This window comes from Mercurialis annua, linkage group LG2 (assembly GCF_937616625.2).
Source record: "Mercurialis annua linkage group LG2, ddMerAnnu1.2, whole genome shotgun sequence".
NCBI lineage: Eukaryota > Viridiplantae > Streptophyta > Magnoliopsida > Malpighiales > Euphorbiaceae > Mercurialis > Mercurialis annua.
In genome coordinates, this window is record NC_065571.1 from 54209775 (window position 1) to 54236407 (window position 26633).

General features: G+C 31.3%; 2 protein-coding genes across 3 annotated transcripts; both read right to left on the reverse strand.

Annotated features, from left to right (window-relative positions):
- Window positions 1-12952: 12952 nt before the first annotated feature.
- LOC126668798 (probable acyl-[acyl-carrier-protein]--UDP-N-acetylglucosamine O-acyltransferase, mitochondrial) lies at window positions 12953-16368 on the reverse strand. Of its 2 annotated transcripts, none has more exons than XM_050361976.2 (10): window positions 16080-16368; window positions 15883-15983; window positions 15670-15794; window positions 15448-15559; window positions 15108-15200; window positions 14891-15007; window positions 14700-14783; window positions 14360-14464; window positions 13508-13594; window positions 12953-13405 (listed from the first exon to the last, which is right to left on the reverse strand). In XM_050361976.2, exons 1-10 carry the CDS (start codon window positions 16159-16161, stop codon window positions 13286-13288), a joined length of 1026 nt encoding a protein of 341 aa, XP_050217933.1. In that variant the 5' UTR covers window positions 16162-16368; the 3' UTR covers window positions 12953-13285. The 2 variants fall into 2 exon arrangements, with proteins under 2 accessions (XP_050217933.1, XP_050217934.1); XM_050361977.2 differs by lacking the exon at window positions 12953-13405 and adding an exon at window positions 13797-13857 and having other exon boundaries at window positions 13507-13594.
- A 130-nt stretch (window positions 16369-16498) lies between these two features.
- Window positions 16499-20393, reverse strand: LOC126668797 (inactive protein kinase SELMODRAFT_444075). The gene is made up of 9 exons (XM_050361975.1): window positions 19782-20393; window positions 19518-19669; window positions 19339-19433; window positions 17952-19000; window positions 17578-17738; window positions 17389-17465; window positions 17151-17298; window positions 16854-17003; window positions 16499-16757 (listed from the first exon to the last, which is right to left on the reverse strand). Exons 1-9 carry the CDS (start codon window positions 19942-19944, stop codon window positions 16725-16727), a joined length of 2028 nt encoding a protein of 675 aa, XP_050217932.1. The 5' UTR covers window positions 19945-20393; the 3' UTR covers window positions 16499-16724.
- Window positions 20394-26633: the final 6240 nt, after the last annotated feature.

Genomic DNA, 26633 nt, shown 5'->3' on the forward strand with positions numbered 1-26633 from the left:
ATCGGTTTTGAAAGAGATTATAGTAAAGAATTTAGTATTATATCTCAGTACTTAAGTTAGAATTGGAATTAAAGGGAAAAATGTCAAGAAAGTCCCAGAACAAAGTGCAGGGACTAAAGTGGTAATTTAGCCACTATGCCCCGAAAATGGAAATTTACTTTGCCAAAGTCCGCGAAATATTTTATAGTATATGTGGTAAAAGTTTCGGGTCAATCGGAGACCTTTTAAAATTTGGACGCGGATACGTTTTGGGCTAAATTACAACTTTTGAAAAGTTCAAGGGCCAAAACGTAAATTAGCCAAATAAATCTCAAGAATAGTAATTAAAAGATTATTGACGGGAAATAATAATTATTGATTAGTATTATTTATTTGGATATAAATAATACGTAAGTAATTGAGTTAAAAGAATAATTTAACCATTTGGTTAAATTAGAAAGTTTAAAAGAGAAATGGTTTGAGCTAAAGAAATGAAGGATTAAAAGGAACAATTAACCAAGATATATAAATGATTCCTTAAGAAGAAGGAATGATCAGAGAATGGAAAGAAAGAACAGACGAAGGGTTTTCGACGATCGATTGCGATCCGCCGCGGTTTCGCCGTTTCTCGTCCAAATCGCGAGTTCTTTATATCGATTCGTCCAGAATTCAATCCTCTATCATCGTTAAGCTTCAAATCGAGGTAACTCGACTAAGTAACTGATGTATCGACGAGCTACCAAGCCATTGGGCCGAAGTGTTTACGTGATTGGACAATGCATGGAGCTTACGCTTGCAGGATTATAATAATGCAGTTTTGGATAGCGGTCACTGTGAGTGGCAATTTACTTTCGCGTATTATTATTATTATAAAAGTTATTTTCATATATTGTGAGTGTTGATATCTATACATCGCATTTATATGATTTGTTTGTATGGGCTTTTGTTATGTTTGATTGCTTTGATACATCAACCTTGTGGTGATGTTTATGACCTGCATGATATATATTAGATTGGTTTGTGTGAGTTAAATCGGATACATCGGTTGGCTTTGCTATCGATGTCAGACTTATCCGATACATCGGTTGGCTTTGCTATCGATGTCAGATGTATGAGATACATCGGTTGGCTTTGCTATCGATGTCAGGCATATAGGATACATCGGTTGGCTTCGCTATCGATGTCAGGCATGTAAGATACATCGGTTGGCTTCGCTATCGATGTCAGGAGGATGAGATTAAGTACGATAGTTATGAAATGAAAAGTCATGAATAATATTTTGAGTATGCGATATTATCAATTTAATAATATCGTTAGTAACTTGCAAACTCACTCAGTATTTTCCCAAATACTGACCCCTCACTCTGATGTTTGCAGGTAGGCAGAGTCGGATCAGACAAACCATCTCCACTGTGCCAGAAGTCAGTGGACTTGCACAAGTATGAGTTTCCAAAGCTGCAGTAGTCAGTAGGTGTCAGTACTAGATAAACTTTTTGACTTCAAACAGTATTTTTATATTGTAAACTTTAATATGATATTTTAATATCTATAAGTGTATTATCCGAAAGGGTTTTCCTGGAAATGTTTTAATACGTATTATGTATTATACTTTTATTTGCGAAATTTTTTTTTAGTGGTTTTAGGCTTGCTACGGGTTTTGGAGCTACCACTCCCATTCCCTAGCGCCGGTCTCGGCTCAATAATTTGGGTCGTGACACTGCCCTTGTCTCTCGTCGGCCTGGGTTTGTATTTTCTGTTCTTTCCCTTCTTCTGGGAGCTGTAGGGCTGAAGTTTTCCCTTAGCATTTTCATAGTTTCTTCGTGCCTGTCGTTTGTTCTTTTGGCTTCACTAGCCAATCTGTCAAGGTTTGCCTGTACAGATTCTAGTATCTTTTTCAGCATTTCGCTGTGTGGATCTTGTGCCGCTGCATTTGGTGCTTGTTCTTCAGTGCTCAGGTTGAAAGCAATTGGGTTGCTTCCCCTTATCGGATTAGTCTGGTACTGAGGTGTTGAGAAGGAGGGTCCTCCGGTGTTGCTTTTTTCCCCGGAGTTGTGGAGCCCGTCTTCCGTCACGTTGATTATCTCCGGAGTGTTTTTTGGGTCCATTGGCTGTTTGTCTTTCAGGTTTACTCTTTCAGAAGTCATCTTCTTCAATGAGATTTGTTTTTGAGTTCAGAAAAGCTCCTTCTTTTGAAGTTTAGTTAAGCTTTTCCCACAGACGGCGCCAATTGATGGAGTCTGCCTTCTGAACCGGTGAGTGAACCTGCAAAACAGGGTAGAAGCTAACCGGACGGTGGTTGTCCGATTAACTCTCCGATGCTAAAGTCAGTCTAGAGCTTTGAGCAACGTTTTGAGTATATGAATGTAATTGTGATTCTAGGCATACCTCGTGCTCCTTTTATAGTAGTCGAATATACCTAGTAGAGTTGTATTAGGCAGGTGAATCCTACTTTGTAGGGATTCGGCCGTATCGTAGAGATTCTCCTGATTTGTCGGGATCTACCTTAATCTGATAAGAGTCCTATTCAGGAACGTCTTCCTAAATAGTCTTATCTTCCTAAAGTAGAGCTTATCTTTCCATATGTAGTGTTTGTGTCCGAATAGGACAATATTTCCATACTTAGTCGTTTACCCGAATCCCGGACCTGACGCGTTCTCGGCGGATCCTGTGGGATTCGGTCTTTATTAGCGTGTTACCGAATCTTAGAGATTCGGCATCTCCTTCATACCTTTTCGGTCTTCAGGGGGAGTCCGGTGTCGCCTGAGAGTGGATCTCCTGCAACTCGGCTCCATTATACTTACAGTAGGATTCGGTATCCATCAAAAACTAATATAATCATATTTATTAAGTTACTAGTTAATTAACAATTTGATTCATTATATAGAATATGTAATTATAAAAGAACAAATTCTATTTTATATATTGAATTATATATTAAATAGAGTGATTTATTGAAAAACATATTTAAAAGATAAATGTTAAAATAATCTAGAAATCTGAAATCCTAAAAAATGAAGTGTTTTGTCTAAAAATACAAAATGTTTAGATATAAATATTTTTATCTAGATGGATAGTTAAAAACCGGAAAAATTACAAGTATTATGAATAAAAAAAATTAAAGCGACAAATATTACGAACCGGATGAAATATTAATTAGTCGTATCTTGTTGTTGATAGTGTGAAATCATTTGGTATTTCAAAAAAAAATTCCTTGTTTGTGAAAAAAATAATTAAAATTGTGTGCACTTTAAAAAAGTCTTTGTTTGACTAGATATTAAAATTGTTATAATAATATTTTAATAGATAACTGTTTGACATTTGACATTATTTTAGTAGATAATTGTTTTGACATTATTTTCAGTTCTTACATTACATTTCAAACCAGCCCACAGACTAACAAATGGAACGATTTAGTCACCAATTCTAATATTGTGGGCTAATAATCACCCACGGCCCCTGACTTTAGGGGTACCTTACGACAAACCCCCTGATAAAAAAAAACGATCAGTAAACCCCCTAATCTTTGTGGCGGCGCTCGCTAAACCCCTTTTGGACGAAAATACCCCTGGCGCCGTCTTTTTTGGTCAACTGACTTTCAAAAAAAAAAAAAAAAAAAATCTGACAGCGCCACGTCAGCTGACACGTCATCAAAAATTCATAAAAAATTAAAACACCTAAAATACCCCCATATTTAATTAAAAATTAAATAAAATAACTCAACTCAACTTTATCTAACCCAAACAATTCAATCAACCCAAACACAAACGACCCAACCACCGCCACCCGACCAACCCGCCACCCGACCACCGCCGGAAAATTTTCCGGTCATCTTCTCCGAGATGACCGGAAAATTTTCCGGTCATACTCAGATCTGTTCTTGGAACAGATCCACCATGGATCTGTTCCAAGAACAGATCCGGTGGATCTGTTCAAGAACAGATCCCACGCAGGGATCTGTTCTTGAACAGATCCACGACGGATCTGTTCAAGAACAGATCCCTCGCAGGGATCTGTTCTTGAACAGATCCCAGCGCCTTGAACAGATCCGGCGCTGGGATCTGTTCAAGAACAGATCCCACGCAGGGATCTGTTCTTGAACAGATCCACGACGGATCTGTTCAAGAACAGATCCCTCGCAGGGATCTGTTCTTGAACAGATCCCAGCGCCGGATCTGTTCAAGAACAGATCCGGCGACGGATCTGTTCAAGAACAGATCCCTGCGTGGGATCTGTTCTTGAACAGATCCGTGCCATGGATCTGTTCAAGAACAGATCCACGCCATGGATCTGTTCTTGAACAGATCCATGGTGTGGATCTGTCATCTGTTCTTGGAACAGATCCATGGTGGATCTGTTCCAAGAACAGATCTGAGTATGACCGGAAAATTTTCCGGTCATCTCGGAGAAGATGACCGGAAAATTTTCCGGCGGTGGTCGGGCGGTGGGTTGGTCGGGTGGCGGTGGTTGGGTCGGTTAATTAAATGGTTTAGATTGAGTTGATTTATTTTATTTTTGTCTTTTTCTAAATTAAATTAGGGGTATTTTGGGTGTTTAAAATTTTTATGGTATTTTGCTGACGTGGCAGCTGACGTGGCGCCGTCAGATTTTTTTAATTTTTTTTGAAAAAAATGACAGTTGACTGAAAAAAACGGCGCCAGGGGTATTTTCGTCATATTTGGGGTTTAGGGGGTTTAGCGAGCGCCGCCGCAAAGATTAGGGGGTTTACTGATCGTTTTTTTTTATCAGGGGGTTTGTCGTAAGGTACCCCTAAAGTCAGGGGCCGTGGGTGATTATTAGCCAATATTGTGCAGCACCATACATACGTTTGCAATTATATATTAAGGGAATTATAGCTTTAAGGAATAATCCATTTTCAGTGTTCTAAATAATATTATTTTTATCGTCTGATTTTTAAATTAAATTTATTTATTTTTATCCTTTAATTTAGCAAAAGCACATTTTTTATTTTTAAATGACAAAAACGTCATTTAAAATAAATTTATATTTTTGAATATAGTAAAACAACGTTGTTGTATCGTTCAAGTATTTAAAAATGCGTTTTTGTCATTTAGAAATTTAAAAATGCATTTTTAAAAAGACCACTTTTCTTTTTTTTTGATAATTGAAAAGGAAGGGCACTGTGAGCAGTGACGGACACACCCTTGGGCCAAGGGGGACACTGGACCCCCCTGGCATTTCGGTTTTCCTTTACTACTATATATTAGTAATATTTTATATAGAGATTATTTCACTAATACTTTACAGCTATGAGACTTACTATACCCCTAAAATTTACTATACGCTGTATATGGTGATATACAAATATAAAATGAGACCTAGATGTATATATTGAAGCTACAATTTAAAATAAAAAACCAATACTTTACATATTCATATGCTATCTTTAATACATTAAACTATATATTTTTATACTGAGTTAAAATATTATTAAGAACAATAATATATTATTAAATAAATATAAGTAATTTCAATAGTTATTTTAAAAAAAAATAAAGTATTAAAATAAACTTTTATTTACTTTTAAAATTTATTTTGATTGAACTGGTCAGTTTATTCCAACTTTTAAAACATTATTTTTGACTGTATTTTATGAATCAAATTGACCAGTCCAATTTGATCTAATACTAGACCACTACATTAAACAACTATTTGTAAGTATCAAGTTAGATCTACCAATTTAACTGGTTCGACAAAATTAAGATCATTTTGGATTAATCCTTTCAGAAAATTAGATATACAGTCTATCATATTTGAACAAAAAATATAAAATCATTAAAATGATTAAAATAAAGAAATCACAAGATTGTTTGGTTACTTACATTATAAATTATGTATAAAATAGCTATGCGGTAATTTTAGAAAATAAAAATTATTATTTTTGTATCGCTTTTCCTTACAAAAATCACTTTGTTAATTTGGACCCCCCCGAAAAGAAATTATGCGTCTGTCACTGACTGTGAGAGGAATCAAATCCACAATCTAGCTAATTGTTGTATGGCACTTATATCATTTGAGTTATAACTCATTAGTAATGGACCACCTTTCTATTGTTAACGTTTCATATTATAGATCACCTTCTATATTTGAAGAATAAATTTAAACACTCAAAATTTTATGTACCCTTAATAAATATATATATAAATAGGCTCAAATGAAATAATGACTTCATATTCCAAATCAAGATTCGTCAATAAAAAAACTAGATATTAATATACTACTATTATATTTAAAAATTATAAAAGGATAAAATTTAGAAAGTTGAATAATAAAATTAATTTTAACAAAATTAAGTAGATTTTTTTGATTTTTATATTTGTTCAAATGGTCTATCTTTTGGGACGTGGTGAGTATTCCCTCTAATTCATAATATTTGGCCTTGATATAAAAATTTAAAAAGTAACTAATATGTTTTAATTGTAGACACTTTTATTAAGTTAAGCTATTTTTGAAATTTGGTGATATTTATAACTACTATTTTTATTTGTGTTAATGGATTTTTTTAATAAATTAATGGGGTGGGGGGTAGGGGGGGGGGGGTGGGAATTAAAAAAATAGCAATTTATATATTTTTGATAGTTTAAAATGATAAATATTATGGATCAAGAATAATTTTAAATGCGATAAATATTATGAACAAAAAAAAATTATTTATCATATGTTTAAGTTAGTTGTTTGAAAACAATTTTTATCTGAAAATAATTTTTATTGGACTTCAAAAACATTTGAATCAAACCACATGTACCATTTGAATAATTATTACTGGTCAAATTTAACGATTAATTGGACAACTATAATATACACTAATAAGTGTTCGTGTTTATTTTATATAAAAAATATATTATTTTATATAAAAATATATCATTTAAAGGATCTATATTGTGTACAATTAGATATTCTGCCAATGAATTATAATTTAAATTGATAAATATATTGAGCAGTAAATTATTAGACCGCGGATTCAAATCCTTTGACAAACATTCTTTCTCTCTAATTATTAAAAAAAATAGATATTCTATTCTAAAATTTGAATAAAATCAAAAGATATCACCTTTCTAAAAGAGGAATGCATGATTAAAGTAGATTTAATTTCTTAAAAAAACCCCATCTTACACTTTTTCTTCGTTTATATCCTGACCTTATAAAAACACCATTTGTACCCAATTTTGAGTTTTTATGTTTCATCCCTACCCAAAAGCATTAAATTGTACTCTTTTCATTTGGAATTGAGTTTAAAATATATTTTTTTTCGATTTTAAAAAATATAAATAAATCCTTAAACTTAAAAAATAATCAAATACATCCAAATAATTAATTAATTTTTTAATTTTTATAAAATTAAAAAAAATTATTATTATTTTTAATTTTTTTGTCGAAAATATTTTAAAAAATATAAAAAAAATATAAAAAAAATCGGAAATATTTTTTAAAAAAATTAAAAAAAATATGATTATTTTTAATTTTTTTGAAGAAGATGGTATTTTTGTACTATTAATAACATTTATCTAATTAGTATATAAGTTAAAAATGAAGGATTGCTTTAAACTCTTTTTAAAATGAAAAGAGTACAATTTAATGCTTTTGGGTAGAGATGAAACATAAAAACTTAAAATTGGGTACAAATGGTGTTTTACAAGGTCAGAGTATAAACGAAAAAAAATACAAGGTGAGTTTTTTAAGAAATTAAGTCATTAAAGTTATGAGCCAACTTATGCCAATTTAAGCCATGACGAGCACTTTAATCAATTACAAGGTGGCATGGGCTTAAGTTGTTAGCAATGCATTAGGCGCGTAAACAAGTTGGAGCTCACAATTAAGAGATGCCAACATTAGAGATGTAAAGAAGCTCGACTACTCGCGAATTACTCTAAAAAAATGTTGAAATTGATTCGACTATCAATTAAAAAAATTCATGAGACTCAGCAAGTTTAAATAGACCTCTTATATTTATATACTATTACTCATTAGATATTTTATTTTTATTTGTCCCATCTAAAAAGGTCAAATTTTATTTTCTGTGCTAATTTATAGTAAACTTCCACTTTTATTCCTTTAATTATTTCAATATGCATTAAAAGCATATCATATTATTTGGTCAAATCTTTGACAAAAAAAAATATTATTTGGTCAAATTACATATTTTATAAGTAAAAATTAAAATATGTCAAATTTTAGCTCATAAAACAAAAAAAAACTCGAATTTAAACTTTATTTAATTTGAGGTCAATTCACCCCGTTCACTTTAGGGCATTAAAAGGGCACCTTATTGGCTATGGGATCCACTCTTTCTTTTAAAAAATTTAAGGCTTAATTACTTAAAAACCACTCACCTTGAACTTTTTTTTCGTTTATACTCTGACCTAGAAAAAAATTCATTTATACCCTGACGTATATATTTATGTTTCACCTCTACCTCGAGGCACTAAATTAACCTCTTTTCATTAAGAAAAAAGTTTAAAATAGTTCTTCATTTTTAACCTAAGCTAATTAAAGATTAATTAGAAATGAATTTTTCTTTAAATGAAGGACTATTTTAAACTTTTTTTAAATGAAAAGAGGTTAATTTAGTACTTCGGGGTAGAGGTGAAACATAAACACATACGTCAGGGTATACATGAACTTTTTTCTAGGACAGGGTATAAACGAAAAAAAAGTTTAAGGTGGGTGGTTTTTAAGTAATTAAGCCAAAATTTAAAGTACATGAAGAGCACTTTTTATAAGCTATATATAACTTTTATCTATCAATGAGTTATAACTCAAATGGTATACCGTTGGATAACAAACTGTTAGATCGTGAGTTCGTTTCCTCTCATAATTTCTCCATCCTTCTTAATTATCAAAAAAAAAATACTTTATCTCAATTTCAACTGAAGTTAGTCCATATTTTTCAATGTAAATGTAGTAATCATATAGAGAACTAATTACTATCATTCCATAAGTTTAAGTCTGAATTAATATTATTATTATTTCAATTTTGAAAATCACTATTTTTTTTATTTTATTATTTTATTTAACTGAGGCCTCTCTATAAAAGGGGATTTTAATTTAAAAAAAAAGCTAAAATATGAGGAAAGAAATAATAATTTTTAAAATTTATGAAAAAAACTATAGTCCATATAACGAGTTTATATAAATATGAATTGTATTCATCAATTTTTGCTATTAGGGCATCTCCAACTCAGCTATAATTAGTTGGGTCCCATCATTTAAAGTTAACAAATTCTAACCCGATTTTATAAATCTATTTTTTTTAGAGTTTTGAATAATTAACTCTACATGTAGAGTTTTACTATTTACCATTTTATAAGGATTATTTTGTATTTTTTCAAATTTACAAATTACTTGTCTAATCAATCAACTTAAATTTATACAATTATATCCTATGACAAAATAGTATATTCAAATATTATAATGAATTTTATAGTGTAGTTTTAAAATATTATTTTAGAGTTAGAATTAGAGTTTGTGATTTGATAAAAACTTATTTTAGCATTAGGGGTAGAGTTTGCGGTTGAAAACGAAAACTTATTCAATATCTAAAAATTAGAATTTTAATTTTAGAGTGGGTTGAAAATATTCTTCGTATAAAGCTTTTGCAATCTTGAAATGGCAAAACCAAGAATTTGATGATGAGGTTTGGTGAGTGCAGATTCTAGACATTGCTGAAACCAATTCATGAGATCCCTAATATCTAAAAGATATGAATATAATCTGCTTTTATTATTATCTGATACACTTTAAATGCTATACATTCATGGACGCTATTGAATTCAATCCATAGTTTTTTATCATTCTACCCTTTATTTTATTTTATTTCAAAAAATTTAAGTGACCATTTGCCCCTTCAACTTATAAGTAATGAAAAATTAACGCATGAATTAATTTTGTGGACAAATTAGTCACGAACTTATTGCTTATGGATAATTAATCACAGTTTGTCAATTTGTCCTCTCAAGTTGTAAGCTAATTGTTCCCTAAACTGCCAATTTGCCCCCTCAACTTGTAAGTTAATTTGTGCAAATGGGATTAATTGTCCATAATTATCAAGTTCATGATTAATTTGCCCACAAAATTAATTTATATATTGATTGTCCATTGCTTACAAGTTGAGGGGGCAAATTGCCACTTAAGTCTTTTAAAAAATTGACCCATTTAGACTAATCGATAAAAGTTGGAAAGTTTAGAGAATTAGTTAATTAAAAATAATGTTCGTGTTAATATTCATAGCATAATAAATTTAGCAGACAATTTGATATTTTGTTTACATATAATTATTGCGATTTTATTGAATCAAATTAGAAGTGATTACATTTGTAAGAGATGCAGGATGACTATCGAACAAATCATGCCGACTCGATAAAAAATGCGAAATATGCTCTGCAGTATTCACAGATCATCTTACAAAATTAACACATAAATTACTAAATTGTTTTACTAGCTAACACACTCATCAATTAACGGATTAATATCCATCTTTAATGACAGTCGAAAGTTTGAAATAACATCGAGAGCATCAGCCTTCATAATAGGCCTAATGGTAAAAAAAACCCAAACCTTTACGATTTGTTGCAATTATATCCAAACCTTTTAATTTTTGCAATAATATCCAAATTGCATTTTTGTTGTTGCAATAATATCCAAATTGCATTTTTTATAGCAATAATAGTCAAATTGATGGCTAAACTTGTTGTTTTCAATTAAGATATTAGGCTATTATTATGTTTTGATGTATAATAATATAGTAAAATTCCCAAAAAATGACAAAAAACTCAAAAAAATTCATATAAAAAGTGCAATTTGGATATTATTGCAACAAAATAATGCAATTTGGATATTATTGCAAAAATTAAAAGATTTGGATATAATTGCAACAAGTCATAAAGGTTTGGTTTTTTTTTTGCCTTTAAGCCTTCATAATAATACTTAAAAGTTCAATATGAAAGAAGCAAATCTATTTCAAGTTAAAATGTGAAGAAAAAAATGCAACACACTGGGCAATGGTCCTTGGCTGTTTTCATGATTCAACTGTCAATCGATTCTTACAAATACGTTTGGATTGAGCGTTTTTGAAATTATAAAATATAAAATTTATAAATATATAAATTTTACATTCTGAATATATAGATTTATAAAAGTATTTTTAAAACAACTAAATATTAAAATATTTCATCGTTCATAAAAAAAATAATAAATTTTAATTTTTTCATCAGGAGGCGATTTAATCTAGGAAATTTCACGGATGGAAAATTTTCATAATCCATAAATTATAGGCCTAATATCTTAAAAAACCCTAACTTTTCATCCTCCTTTTCAACCCTAGCCTGACGTTGCAAACCAGTCAATTTTACCCTATTTTGTACTCCCTCCATTTTTTTTAGTTGTCACTTTACGCAAATATATTTTTACATCAATAGTTGTCCATTTAGAGATTTAAGATGGTTTTAATTTTTATTTTCCAAATTTATCCATGCCTAATAAATGACTCTATACTTTACTTTAGAAAGCATTTATTAACTAAGTGGGGTTATATTAGTATTTTTCTTTGCAATTTAAGACAAAATGAGCATTGTCTTGGTATGTGTAATTTTTTCTAAATGGACAACTAAAAAAATGGAGGGAGTATTTTTTTTTCATTTCAATTGTATCCTAAAGCATAAAATTGACCTTTTTTTATTTAGCAAATTTTTTCTAAATTCATCCTTTTTGCATTAGATTAACTTTTTATATTAAATTGACTATTTTAAAAAAGGCCTAATGTCTTAAAAAAAACCCAACCTTTTAGCCCCTTTTCAATTATACCCTGACGTTGAAAATTTTGTCAATTTTACCCTATTTTACATTTTTGTGTTTCAATTGTACCCTGAAATGTTAAATCAACGTCTCTTTTATTTGGAAAAAAATTTAAAAACATCCTCCATGTCTAGCATATATTAATTATATGTTTTTTAAATTTATTTAAATTTAGTTAAATTAATTAAAAATTTAAATTAGTGTTAATTTGATTATGGTTTTTAGTTAGTTTTTAATAATAAAGGACTTATTTGTACTTTTTTGAAGAAAAAAGAATTAATTTTCATCTTTAGACTTAGTTAATTGAATGATTTCATCATTTAAGTAAAAAAATTAACAAAAATTAAAAAATTAGGGTACAATTGAAAACGGAAAATTCAAAAGTGGGTAAAATTGACAATTTTTCAACGTCGGGGTGGAATTGAAAAAAAGTCTAAAGGTGAGGGGTTTTTGAGTGATTAGGTCTTTAATTTTTTTTTTTGAACTTTTGTCAAATAAATAAAAATTAATTTTATCCTTTAGGGTACAATTGAAATGAAAAAAAATGCTAAATGAGATAAAATTGACAAATTTTTAACGTCTTGAAAAGGTGATGAAAGATCGAGATTTTTTTAAGGCATTAAGCCTAGATTCTAATGACATTTTTCTAACGAAATGATAAATTTTGGAGAAATCTAATAGATTGTACAAAATTTATGGATTTTATTCATCCAAAATTTCTCAATTCAAAATGGTGCCTACACATTTTTATAACTTTAATGAAGCTAATAAATCCCATTTATACCAAAAAGTTAATGAATGTCCAATGTACATCCACTTTCTATTCATACGATTGACTCGTCTTTTTGCCTCAAAGGCAAGGCTAATATTATACTAATAATCATCATTGTTAAAGTTGAGTTGTTGATTAAAATAATATTCTATTTTAATGAATTCTTTTATTTCAATATAGATAAATGAGCTAAAAAAATTTATTTTAAAGTGCAGATCATGGTTGCTTTAGTTGGGGAAAGAGCACATACCTTAACAATGACTCCCTCTCGTCGTTCTTCATAATAAAGAAATGGTATGCTCTTTATAGAAGAAAAAATTCGTTCACATTTTTTGGGTGAATTGGTTATTTAACAAATATATCTCATTTGAAGTATATTGAAATAAAAGAAGATTTCTCAGAAGATTTCTCGCTGCGCATAATTTGTAATCTGCTTCAGCTCGTAATTTCTGAACTTATTAAAGTCTCTACAACGGAATATTTGTATCCAAAGCAACCTAGAATAACTCTAACAGTGAGCGAGTGTCTAGCCTACAGCTTAACGACGCTACAAATTTTATATAAAAAGTATGTGAACTTTCGGAATATGAATAAGCCTACCTCAACCTATGTAACTTGTTGCAGGATCAAAATCGACAAGGAGCATACAGAGTAACTTTCCCAGGCAGAAAATGCTTTACAACTCAAAAGAGGCAGAAACTCGGATAATAAAAAAAAAGTCTATCGTCAAGAGCAACTAAAATGTCTGAACTTGCATATTCCACGGCGATTTTGTGCAAAAGAATCACGAATAGACTGAACCATGGAGCCTACAACAGGATCATTACCCAATTCTTCATCTTGTTCCTGCAAAAGTGATTTATTATAGTTGGTGAATGTTAAGATGTAAAAGTAGCATGTCCAATGCCTGAAATCTCTATGCATGTGCACGAAAGAGAGGTGTAATACCACTTCCACAAGACGTTCTTCAAAATGTGCAGAATTAGCATCAGTAGGCATGAATATCCTTCTGTACGCCATTCTCAGACTCCGGATCTAGATTGTTCCAAAAGATACATGCAGGTCATGCAAAAATATCATAGGGAAAGAACATATAACAGAAGTGCATATATGGAAAGCATAGAGAGATGCATGATCAGAAGTCAAAAATTCACCAAATGCCTCAATAATGTTGCATTAATATAAACTAAGTTTTTGACTTCGGACCAAAAGAGAAAATTATAATTTTTACTCGGACCTTCTTTTACCATAGTTTACACTTCTCAAAGTCATGATAGCCGCACATTTACAACTTGGATCTGCAGATCAACTTGTAATTGTAAAAAATTGCTTAGGGAGGGAGGGGAACACAAAGGTTACAGCTAATAAGATAACTGCATGTGTGACATTAGGAATAACTGAGAAGAGTGAATTATGAATCTTGATAAAGAACTATTACGTGAGAACAAACAAGTAATGGCTTTACTAAGTTTATTACTTGTGTACCATCATTCTTGAACATAATTGCAATGCATCCCATCCAAATAAGCTCTAAATCAGGCAGCTCAACCCAATAATATGGAAGCTCTAGCATGCTTTACCCTAATTTCAAAGGTGCCCTCACCCTCATTTCTATCTTTGATTCTTCAACAAAGAAACTAAGCAACATAAAGCATGGCTACGGTTACTAAAATTTATGAACCGTGCATCACAATTTTGCTGGAAAAAAAAAACTTATTTTAACACTTCTCATAAAAGATTGATGGGAAAAGGGTGAAAAATCTTCTTGTTGGACTCATCAGAATGGCAGTAAACACTGACCTGTGTGGCTGAGAATCCATTTCGCCGAAGACCCTCCAAATTTAGGCCACGAAGCTCAGCTCTTTCACCAGCCACCAGTGCATACTTAGGGACATCTTGAGTAACCTTCAGTGATAATACGACATTCATGATAAAAATTTCATCTTACTTGTTTTAGTACATTTAAGTCAATTGCACACAACAAAACTCGTGGCTCTGTCGAATGCATTCGAAAATTAGTGCGCCGACATGCCCAATGCCACATGCAGTGCAGACAAAATTTGTATGAGGTTCCTTGATACGCGAGCGAGATTAGATTACAGAATAAAAAATTAAAACCAGAAAAAGGAAAGTATCATACCACAGACCCACCACCAATGAAAGAAAATGAACCAATGTGGCAAAATTGATGAACAACAATACCGCCAGCAGTGTGAGTATAATCCTGCATGCGCAACACTTATCAAGCTCTAATCAAACACTTCATATGGAGTTTTATTATGTAAAATGATTTACCTGTCCTAATTATTACGTGATAAGCTCAGGACTTACTTCCACAACAACATGGCCAGCTAGAAGAGTACCATTAGCAAAAATGTTATTGTTGCCAATGCTGCAATCATGCGCAATATGACAAGACCCCATGATAAGATTTTTATTTCCAATGATCTGCATGCATAATGCTAATCAGAATATAAACAACAATGTAAAATCCACAACCTAAGAAAATAGCGCATAGGATAGCATACATGGTAACCAGGTCACATACCGTTTGGTCATTTGACTTTGAAGATAGGTGTACTGAAGCATACTCTCTAATGTCGTTGTTATTCCCAATTTCAAGAAAGCATTCATCACCTAGCTAATTAAAATGAAGGAGGCTATGTTATTTCAAAAGGTTCCAAGCCTTTGGAAGAGGCTGCTAGTTACAAAACAAAATTGTATTCACTGAAATCATAACCAAGAACAGTTCAAAAGGATATTGTCCCACAAAATCTAAGACATTGTTAAGTTGACGATGTAGAACAATAGCAAAAGCATTAAACTAATTAAGCATCGATTATTTACAAACTAAAAAAGAAAAAGGAACAAACGAAAGCAAAATAAACCTTGTATTTCATATCTTGACATTTAACACCAACAACAGCATGATGACCGATTACGTTATTATCTCCGATTTTAGTATGTCCAGCAGCAAGATTATCACCAACCACAGCACCACTGCATGACACATTAATTTTTTCTTCATAACTTTTTGTATTTCATATAATAAATTATCAATCATAAAAATGCACATAATAAAAAAATTCATATAATAAAAACGAACTCACGTCATCAGAACACAATGCTCCCCTAACTCTGTATTACCAAAAACATGACTACCAGGATGCAATTGACAACCGTTCCCTAGCTTAGCAGATGATCCAACGGTGCAGAACGGTCCAATATTAACTCCCTATAAATGTAAACAATATTAATTAAACTTTATTTTTTATGTCTAAAATAATAATAATACTATTAAATTATTAATAATGAAGAAGAACCTCGCCGATTAGGGCATTTGGATGAACGATAGCGGCAGGGTGAACGACGGTAGGGTTTATGAGCTGTGAAGCTGCTTCAGTGCTTTTACTGTTTAAAGAATCTATTAAAGCAAAAAAAAAAAAAAGAGAAGCTATTATTAGTAAACTTCGTCACTGAAACATCAAAATTAATGGAGAAAAATAAATTGAAAGCTTACATGAGAAGAATGACAAAATTGATCGACGGAGAGGAAGAAAAAAACGAGGTTTTCGGATTTTGACGAGAGAATTCAAATTCATGCTAATTTCTTTGATTTGAAATTGGAAAAATGAGCAAGAAAAAATCGACTTCTTAGTTCTTACTGTTTTGAATGAGACTTCAATTTGGCGCTACTCAACAAACGGATCAGTGTCTGTACCCGACAGTTTGCAATAACAGGCGGTTTTATTGACGATTTCAAAAATATTTATGACGAAAAATAGGCAAATTGCATAAAGCTCCCTGCAATTTGTCAATATTTATATTTCTCCCATTTTATTACATTTCACCAACACATTAGTCCTTTTATCCCCGCCGCTAGTGAATGAATGACAAAATAAACAATTACCAACAAAAAAATAAATAACGGCGCACAAATGTTCAAATCCCCCATTTCATTACTATAGCTACATCTACATCCAAAAATTTACAATCACAAGCTAATAGAAATAGGAAAATTGACTACCATATAAAAATGAACTTTAAAAAATTTCTCCTAATAAAAGCTTCTCTTTTTCAAGGCCTCGATCAGTTGATCTGATCTTGTTCTTGAGCAATCTGCTTTTAAACTCGCAGCGTCTTGAAACTCGAGACTGCTTGAATTTTAAACCATGTCATCTTCCAGCATCCTTAGCACCTTTATGAAACAACTTCACATCATCAGTTGGTTATCAAGTATATTATATGAATCATTGCCTGTAACTTCAAGAGACTTAAATAATAATAATCTGACCTGAGATATACGGGGCCTCAAATGAGAGTCGCGACGGAGGCATAGTGAGGCACATTGCAGCATGTGATGCACCTCTTCTTCGGAGTAGCAATTTCTTAAGCGTGGGTCAACCAGTTCGTGAATCGCTTGCTTTTCTAGGAGCGGACGTGCCTGATCAGATCACACAACATAAGCAATGACCAAGGTTTCAAGTTAAACCATACTGCAACTTAGCCATAACCTAAAGCAGGTCTGGTTTTCAGCATGTTTTAAGAGGTTTATAATTTAAAGCTAGTGTTCTTGAGTTCATATTCGTACCCATTCGGTTAGGCACTGCTGGCCCTTAGGCCGTTTTAAATCAATAGCTTTCCGTCCTGTAACTAGCTCCAGCAATACTACTCCAAAAGAATAAACATCAGCTTTTTCTGTGATTTGGCCACTTTGAGCATATTCTGGAGCCAAATACCTGCATAAGGCAAGGTTTTTGGATTTGATTTATCATAATTATAGATACTTATAGCAATGGAGGAGAAGAGAATCTTCAAATAGTATTTACCCGAATGTTCCAATTATTCTTGTTTCGACTCCCATGTCTCCATTTGGTTGCCACCTCGCCAGTCCAAAGTCACCAACCTGACATTACAAAGAAGGAATTTGTTTGATTATGTTATTTTAAAATGAACAAGTAATAATCAAATTTCATGAAGCTCTAATTTGATATAATTATAGCAAGATCATGACATACCAATGGTTCAAAATCATGGGTTATGAGAATATTGTTAGGCCTCATATCGCGATGCACAATACACCCCACTCTGCATTCTTCATGAAGATATCTCAACCCTCTAGCTGCTCCAGCAGCAATCTTTTTTCTCGCAGACCATATTAATGGATCTCGATTATGTCCTGCAAATTTTATACACTGCAAGTCACTACCTTGGTGTTGTAAGAAGGCAAAAGATATTGTTTGTTAAGATGCGCATTCCATACAGGTAACTGCCAGCAAGAAGAATTTATCTTGGCTACTGAGAGGATATAATTATGCAGTTGTAGATTCATACCAAAAAACATATAAATTGTAGGAAAATTTTTGATGAAGCATGCATAATTAGCAATTACCAAAGAGGTGCAAATCTAAAGATCCATTGCAAATGTATTCGTAAACTAGCAATCTTCTTCCGTCCTCCACACAGAATCCAATCAATGTCACAACATTACGATGTTGTGCACAGCTCAGAACCTCAACTTCTGAGCAAAACTCTCGATCACCTTGCGAACTGGCCAATTTGTGTTGCTTGACAGCAATCACTTGGCCATTTGACAAGACGCCTCGGTGTACAGAACCAAAACCACCTTCAGCCAAGAAATTTTGTCCTGAAAAACCATCTGTAGCGTGTTCAAGTTCAATATAACTAAACCACTTAGGAGGATTTCCAAAAGCAGGAGACTTATGACGACAGACTGAACATAATGGAGGAGGACCCGGAGGAACATGTGTAGACAAAGAAATTGCTTCCCTTACACTTCTGCTTACATTCAGATCAATTCTGCAGTTCAGGACACCGATATCAGGTTCTAGATCTAACTTAGATAGATTCTCCAGCAAGCCTTTGTATGTAATTGTTAGAGCTGTGTTCTTGGATCTTTGATGACCATCAAGCAAACCTTTTGTAAGCTCACCACTAGAGCTCGTATAATCGTCCATCCATGGCTGGAAATATAATCTTGTGGAGCTACGAGCCTGCTTGTCGCTTTCTGCATCAGATTCAGATTCAGATTCATATAGACTTTGATTTTCATCGGTGAACAATAAATGCTCTTTCTTCTGGCTCCCATAAATTCCGGAGAGGAAAAAAGGGGAAGTCCCTGGATCTGAGCTTGACATTGATGATGCTCCAATATCTGTAGTAGTCGCTGATGATTCGTGATCCGGACTACTTACAGGAGTTACATATGGCCCCCTTAGTACATCAGGCTGGTCAAACTTTCTGTTAAAGTCCTTCGAAGACGCTTCTATATCAGTCGGCAAAGGCCAAGATAAATATTCAGGTTGCGTCGTTGGAGAACCAATTAAATTCAGGCGAAGCACCTTCGGCTGAGACCGTTTCATAACCACTACATTACATTGTAGCTCTTCCATGCAGTATTTCCTCTCATGTTTCAAATGTCTGTCAAGTAACAGAAAACAAAGTTTTTGTTGAACAAACTCAATCTCGAAGCACAAATTTAGCTATATGCAAAGAGAAATCTTGGTGCAGCATCACATTCAAAACAACAACCAAATAATTACTAGGGATAATTATCTTCAACCCCTAAGGTTAGATCAAAATCAATGTTTTCTCTGTGAATCTTAAAAACTCATTGTTTTTGCCTATAAGGCTTTTAGATATTAGATCATTGAAATTCGAGTGGTAGTAATTATCTCTAACTAAGAACAGTTTAAGAGTTTTAAAATGCAAGTCATTGTTCATCATGCAAGAGAATAAAGTTTACATGATTCTATTACTTGTCCAATATAACCCAATTTGATTGAACCTTCTTGGCTTCAGTAGCCACCACTCCACATGATGAACTAGCAACAATTTTTACCCTGATTTTTATCTGCTCAAAAGAAGCAGAAATTGTTACCAGAAGAAACAGAACGAATCATCTAAACATGATTTATACAAAGAAATTCATGCATACCTTATCAGGATCATAAACATCATGGAGATGGCTCAACATAACAGAGCATGAATTTGAAATATCATCTCTCTGATCTAACTTGGTTCCTGATAGAGATTTTCCATTGGTGCAGTCACTGGTGAACTTTGAGAAACCCCATACCTTTTTACTACCTTATAATGAAATACTACCCAATTTAGTCATCACCATGAACCTCCTTCAAATTTATTTGACTAACTAGAAATATAAAGTAAGATTAAACCTTTAAGAAATATGGAGGAGTACCTGAGGATTGAGTAGGGAGAACCACCAGGAGCTTAATACAGTCACCAGGTTGAGCAACATGAGTCAAAGCCCAAACTAAAGCTCTTCTTGAAAGCTCCTTTGCCGCCTTAACTGCCACCACCACAAATTTTCCGACCACCGCCACATCTGAACCACCTCTCATCTCAAATCCAACTTCTCTCTCACCACCACCCAAATTTTCTAAAAGGTTCAACCTTCAACACTCTCAACAAAAACCCACATCAAATTTACTCCACAAAACGTATTCTTGAACACAAATTGAGAACCCCATTATTGAGAAATCAAGTGGGTCAGCTAGCACAAAAACCAAGACTGTTGCTTTTACAAATTTTCTTGAGAAAATATGACTTCTTGCACTTCAAGGCACTTTTTTGCCCTACTGGGTGACTTTAATTTTCTATATCATGTACTGTAAATAACTTTGGATCAGACAAAAACCAAGATCAGTTTTTACAAAGCTTGAGTTCCTTTCATGGAAACTGAGCAATTAGTACACTTTTTTTTGTTTGATCATGTGAAAAGTGTGAAGAGAAAAAGCAGAGTTGGTACTATTTCATGGAGCAATATTAATGTGCTTTGTTTGTGTTGAACATAATTGAAATTTATGTCATTTGGATTTGTTGATAAATATTTAAATATTTACCCAAGACAAAGTAACTAACTGCCAATGCAGAAGAGGATAACAGACAAGCAGACAATAAGAAACTTAAGAAACTGTACCTGATTTTGATCCCTATATTTTGTTTTTTTTCATTTTTATTTAAGGATTTGGGATTTGATTAAAACTTAAGATTTCTAAAAATTTATTTCTATATGGCTAGTAAGATAAACAGAAACTTTTGGTTTCTATGTTGGTTTAATGTCTGAAAAACTACCGACCTTTCAAATTTTTTTCAATTGCACCCTCACCTTGTAATTTCTTCAATAGCACCCTATTTCGTATTTTTGGCTTTCAATAACACCCCGACCTTGTAAAACAGTCAATTTTACCCTATTTTATATTTTTGACTTTCAATAACACCATAAATCATCAAATTAAACTCATTTATCGAGCACTTATTTGAATTTTTTTTAAGTTAAAAGACTTGTTTAAAAGTGTCCAAGTAGATAAAAGTATGATTTCACCTTTAAATTTAGTTTTTTTGAAAATTTTCATCCTTATAGTAATCAAATCATCTAATTTTTTTAATTTAGAGTGCTATTGAAAGCCAACAATACAAAATAGAGTGCTATTGAAAAAATTACAAGGTGAGGGTGCTATTGAAAAAAATTTGAAAGGTCGGTAGTTTTTGAGACTTTAAGCCTTCTATGTTTAGCAATAAATTAAAGGAATAGGTGTTAAAGAAGCAAAGAATATTTTTTAGGAAAAAGAGTCATTTATATCCCTAAATTTTGACTTTAAGATCAAGTAAGCCATCAATGTCCAGAAAGGTTCAAATAATGCCCCTAACGTCTTAAAAAGTGAACAACCACGCCCCCGATTTGGACAATCAGGCCCCGAACGTTTTATTTATGCGTCAAAATTGGAGGCCTGATGTTCATTTTTTAAGACATTAGGGACATATTTGAATCTTTCCGGACGTTGAGAGCTTACTTGATCCTGAAGACAATTTATAAAAGTATAAATGACTTTTTTTTCCTATTTTTTAAGAGCTGGCAATATTAGCATCATCCTTTTAACTGAGTTTTTAATAATTTTCTACGACAAAAGATAAAGTTTTTAATAATTTTTAGGAAATAATCTTATAATTAAACACTACTACTGATAATTAGATTAAGAAAATGGATGTTAGCATTTTTTGGTAGTGATTCATTGATTAGATAATGATCATTATTTTACATATTAATCATTAAATATACATTGATTATACAAAGAGTTAACTTAAAAGTTTATAAACTAAGCTATTGTTGTTTTTGTTTACTTTTTATGAATATTCTTTTATAATTACTTGAAAAGAAAGTAAATTTAGAATTTTATTCTTCATAATTTCATACTTCGACTAAATTGATTGAAAATTTTAGTAAATAAAATTATCTATAATAAAATGTTTGACTTTCTAAACAATGTGGGAGACAAACAGACAGACATTGATTAGATTAAATTTTCTCTGTATTTTCTTCCTTGGACAGACTGATGAAACTTGGTAGAACAAACAGCTGCAAACACATTGTAGTAAAAAATCATGTAATAAAGGCCTAATCCATCAAAACCCCCATCATCTTTATCCTCTCTTATAATTATATTCTGACGTAATTTTTTTTAATTTTATCCTAATTTATCTTTTTATGTTTAAATTGCACTCCAGAACATTAAATTGATCTTTTCACTAAAAAAAATTAAAATAATCCTTTATTCAATTAAACCCTAATATTATTAATAATAGAAAAAATGAAAGATTATTTTAAATTTTTTTCTCAGTGAAAAGAGATCAATTTAATGTTTTGAGTTACAATTGAAACATAAAAATTTAAATTAGAGTAAAAATGAAAAAAAATCTACGTTATAATATAATCGCAAAAGAGGTAAAAGATGAGGGGATTTTGAGTGATTAACCCTGTAATAAATATACATATCATTTCAAAGTCTGTCATTGGTCTTCTTTTTTTATCAAATCAATAATTCACCAAATCTTTTTAATCTACAAATTTTAAAATTATAATTTATATGTATAAATTTTTAATTTTTTGAAAAATATTAAATTTTAATCAATTTTTTTTTAAATCTGTTGGTTTTTATGGTTCAACCGGTTCGACGATTCAGACAATTTTTGGTTGATTCCCGACAAACCACTTTTTCAGCTCTTAAATAAAATCCAATTGGAGTGGCCATCAATTCTCGATCAACCATGTTGAACCGGCCGGTCCAAATTTTAAAACAATTATATGTATAGTTGCAAACCAGTTATAGTCTTTTTTTGGTTGTCCATCCGGTTTCCAAGGCTTCACCCTGTCTAATCCGGATCCGACCCGCGTCGCGCACCTGTCGTGGTGGGTAGTATGTCAGCGGGGATTTTCTGCATTCACAAGACTCGAATCCGAGACCTTACTTAAACGACATCAATCCGCTTAACATTTGAACTAACCCCCTTGATAACAAGCTTATAGTCTTTGACTATTAGAATAACATTGGTCCTTATCAAAAGAAAAATTAACGATCTGAATGTGGTGGGCCTAAAATTATTTAAATATGTCTTTTTATACAAAACAAAAACCTTAATTTTTAATATTTTAATGCTTATATCGATTTTTTAACAATAAAAGTTTATTTGACAATTTAATACATAAATAATTAAAAGTTTATCTCTAGAATTATTAAAAATTAAAATTTATATAATATTTTAAACTTTATTTAATTTACAGTTAGCCTTAATACTTACTTTTTACTAGAAACAAATAGCATATATCGTCCCATAATTCTTATTTATAACAATTTTGCAAGATTACTCTGTAACAATTATTACGAAACTTATCCTAATTGCATCAGCAAATATATTTTTTAGTTTGGAATAATTGATGCATTTGGGATTTCTTTCCTTTTTATATAAGTGAAATAGGAAAGCATTCGTGGAGAATTTAAACCCACAGCCTAAAAGTTTTTGGTATTTTGGCATCTTTTAAAATGATAAATTATCGGAGCAATCTTTTCTAGAGGTGACGGCCTCAATTTCATTCTTTTGGAAAGGGAAAAGGGTATAATATGAAAGTATTTTTGTTTTATTATATTTGTTAAATAAAGTTAACTTTGATGAGACACTGCAATTTGCAAATTAAATAAAAGACAAGAAACAGCCAACAATATGAAGAAAAAACCATCAAATTTTATATATATTTTATTTTCATTTTGAAAAAAGAAAAACAATAAGAAAGCAGCCACAGATGACACATTAAATTGTTTTTTCTTATCAGCAACAAAATAAATAATAAAATGCTAGCTATCCGGATAGAATCTATCCGGATAGAGAGACCCATTTTGGTCCTTTTTAAAAATATTTGAAGGTTCTTTAAGTAGTTTTATCTAAAAGTAAAAATTAAAAGACAAATATAACCTTCAGTAAATAAATAAAAATTTATATTTAAATAAAATAGAACAAGATAAGCATAATCATTTCAAATTAGTTGGTATAATCAAAATAAAATATATGATAAGTTAAAAATTAGTTAGAGATCAATCATAATTAATTTATTTACCACATAATAATTTTCATTGCTAATAATTTTTTGAATTGATGATTAAATATTTGATTTTCTTCACTATTAATAACGTCACTGGTGCAAATCATAATCAGATTGGCAACTAAAGTTTGCTTTGCTGGTTTGACAATCGGTTTATCTCATAGAGCCCACTGTTAAACCAATTTCAAATTAAAAGCTTGTATAAAATAATACCATTGGGTGTAAATCTTAATTTATTAAATTGTAAATATTTTTGTCAATGAAAATGCTGTATTTACATTAAAGTCTAATGATAAATATTATAAAAATTGACTGTATTATATTTTATGAATTATCTTTCAAATTATTAATTTAATATTAAGTAATTTAATTTTAAAAAATTGAACATGTTATAATAAATTAAACATAAAAATAACAAGTTTTTTTAGCGAAGAAAAAAAAACAAGTTTTGGACGGTTTTAGGCCGTCTAGAAATGGGCCGGTTCCGTCCAATTCTAAAAATATTTTTTTTTACAAATTAAACATCAAATTAGTTGATTAATTATAGTTAAGATCAATAAATCTACATGTTTTAACATATATTTTAGTAATTAGCAGTATATATAGTAGATACAATCAGATTTTCTTATAATAGGAAAATAAATTTTACGGTTAATATTTATAACAAATAACTAATTATAATAATTATGAACGAGCTGTAACTCAAATGGTATAAGTGCTGGGCAACAAACTGCTAAGGACGTGGGGTTCAATTACTCACACAAGCGCGTCCCCTTTTCCAATTATATAAAAAAAATTAACATATATAGGGTGGGATATACTTACAATATACAAATTTAAAAGGAATAAAATATTTCGATTAATGTATAAAAAAAACTCGCTTAATTTTGTTTAATTAATTATGTTAATGGATTAACCAAAATTTGATATCGATTCTGTTTTGATTTAATTCGGTTTGACTAATATAGTGTTGAACATACATTTTTTTTATATTGAAATATGAAGTAATTAAGCCATTTTTAACTATACTTATTTGTTTAGGATAAATAAGATTTTTAATTTTAAATTGTTTATCCAAAATTGAAGGTGAATTTAAATTTGGAAAATTAAAATTAATAAGGCAACTCACCAATTCAAGGCGGAAGGAGTAGTAAAAAAACAATTAATATAATATGGTGCTTTAAAAATCAAACCGGTGTTCCCACTGACTTCCCGTTTACCAGTCTGACTGATAGTTTTACTTAATTAAATGTTGGATTCGGTCATGGTTCCACTGCCATTCCAACCGGTTGAATCATTGTTTCAACCACGGTTCAATTTGTGTTGTTAGGTTAAATTATCGCCGGTCCAGTCTATTGGACCAAATTCAAATTGTTAGACTAGTTGGACCGGAAAGTCAATTGTTTAGTGTAAATTACTATGAGGCCTCTCCATGTATGTCATACTTTATACTTTGTCCCTTCTGTTTGAAAATCAAATAATATGTTCCTCACTTTTGTTTCCATCAACGAGTTAGTCCTTCCATCTATTTTGGAGTTAGTCAACCTCGTCATTTTTTTAAAATGGTCTCCCATTTTTATTTCTGTCAACGATTTAGTCCCTTAGGTTTGCAAATTAATTGACTCTCAAGTGTTGACGAAAAAAAAGTGAAAGGTCATATTGTTTGATTTTCAAGGAAAACTATACAATACAAATTTTACGTCATGTCAGTCATGCAACGAATCAATTGTGCGCTAGTTATGTGGAATTTTTAAAGATTAAAAAAAATCTCTATCGCAAATACTCATTGACTTGTTATAAATATGACATGGCACAGCCAATGCATGGAGGGGATTCATAGTAATTTGCTCCTTTTCTATTCGTCAATTTAATGATGTGCCATTATTTCTATCATTGAATTTTTATTTTTTTAGATTAGTTGGACGAGATAATAATAATCAGTAATTTGTATTATTTTAATTGTGTTAGTCCTATATGGTGTCTAGTATCTTAGAGCTAAGGGTTGTTCGGATATTAACTTATTTATTATTTTAGACCTGTCGACTGCTCGTGCTTCGGAGTCTACGCAGGGTTAGCTGTTTGCCAAGTTTCACGTGGATAAGCAAGCAGCGAGTTTGTAGTGCTATTTACCGCTTTATTACGTACCGCATCATATTTTAGTATTATAAATATTTTTGAATTGTTTTAAGCGATTATGGATCTGGACTGAAACGAGCTACTCGATAGGCTTGTATCGAGATTGTGTGCACCGGTAAGTACTTTGGGATCGGCAGACTAAAGTCTTGCTTACGCTGGTATGTGACAAGGATCTGTTCTCGTCCACTCTAGGTTTATCAGTATGCATCCACTCTCGGTTTATCAGTATGCTATGTCATACTTACGCTGAGATCATTTCAATACTGTTTTCCATAATCATATTATATTAGTATAAAATGTTTTGATTTAAGGGTTTTAAACTTGGTTTATATATTATTTTGGTTATTGCACTTTGAGATTGTCGATCTGTTCGATTGTTTATTATTGGCATGTTTATTCTGAATTATATTTTTATTATATATAAGGCTTGTTGTGAAGCATTTCAGATATTTAAGTTATTTATATTAGAACTATGATATAAATTGCTAGACTTAGGTTGGAGTCTCGGTTGCCCCCGAGCAG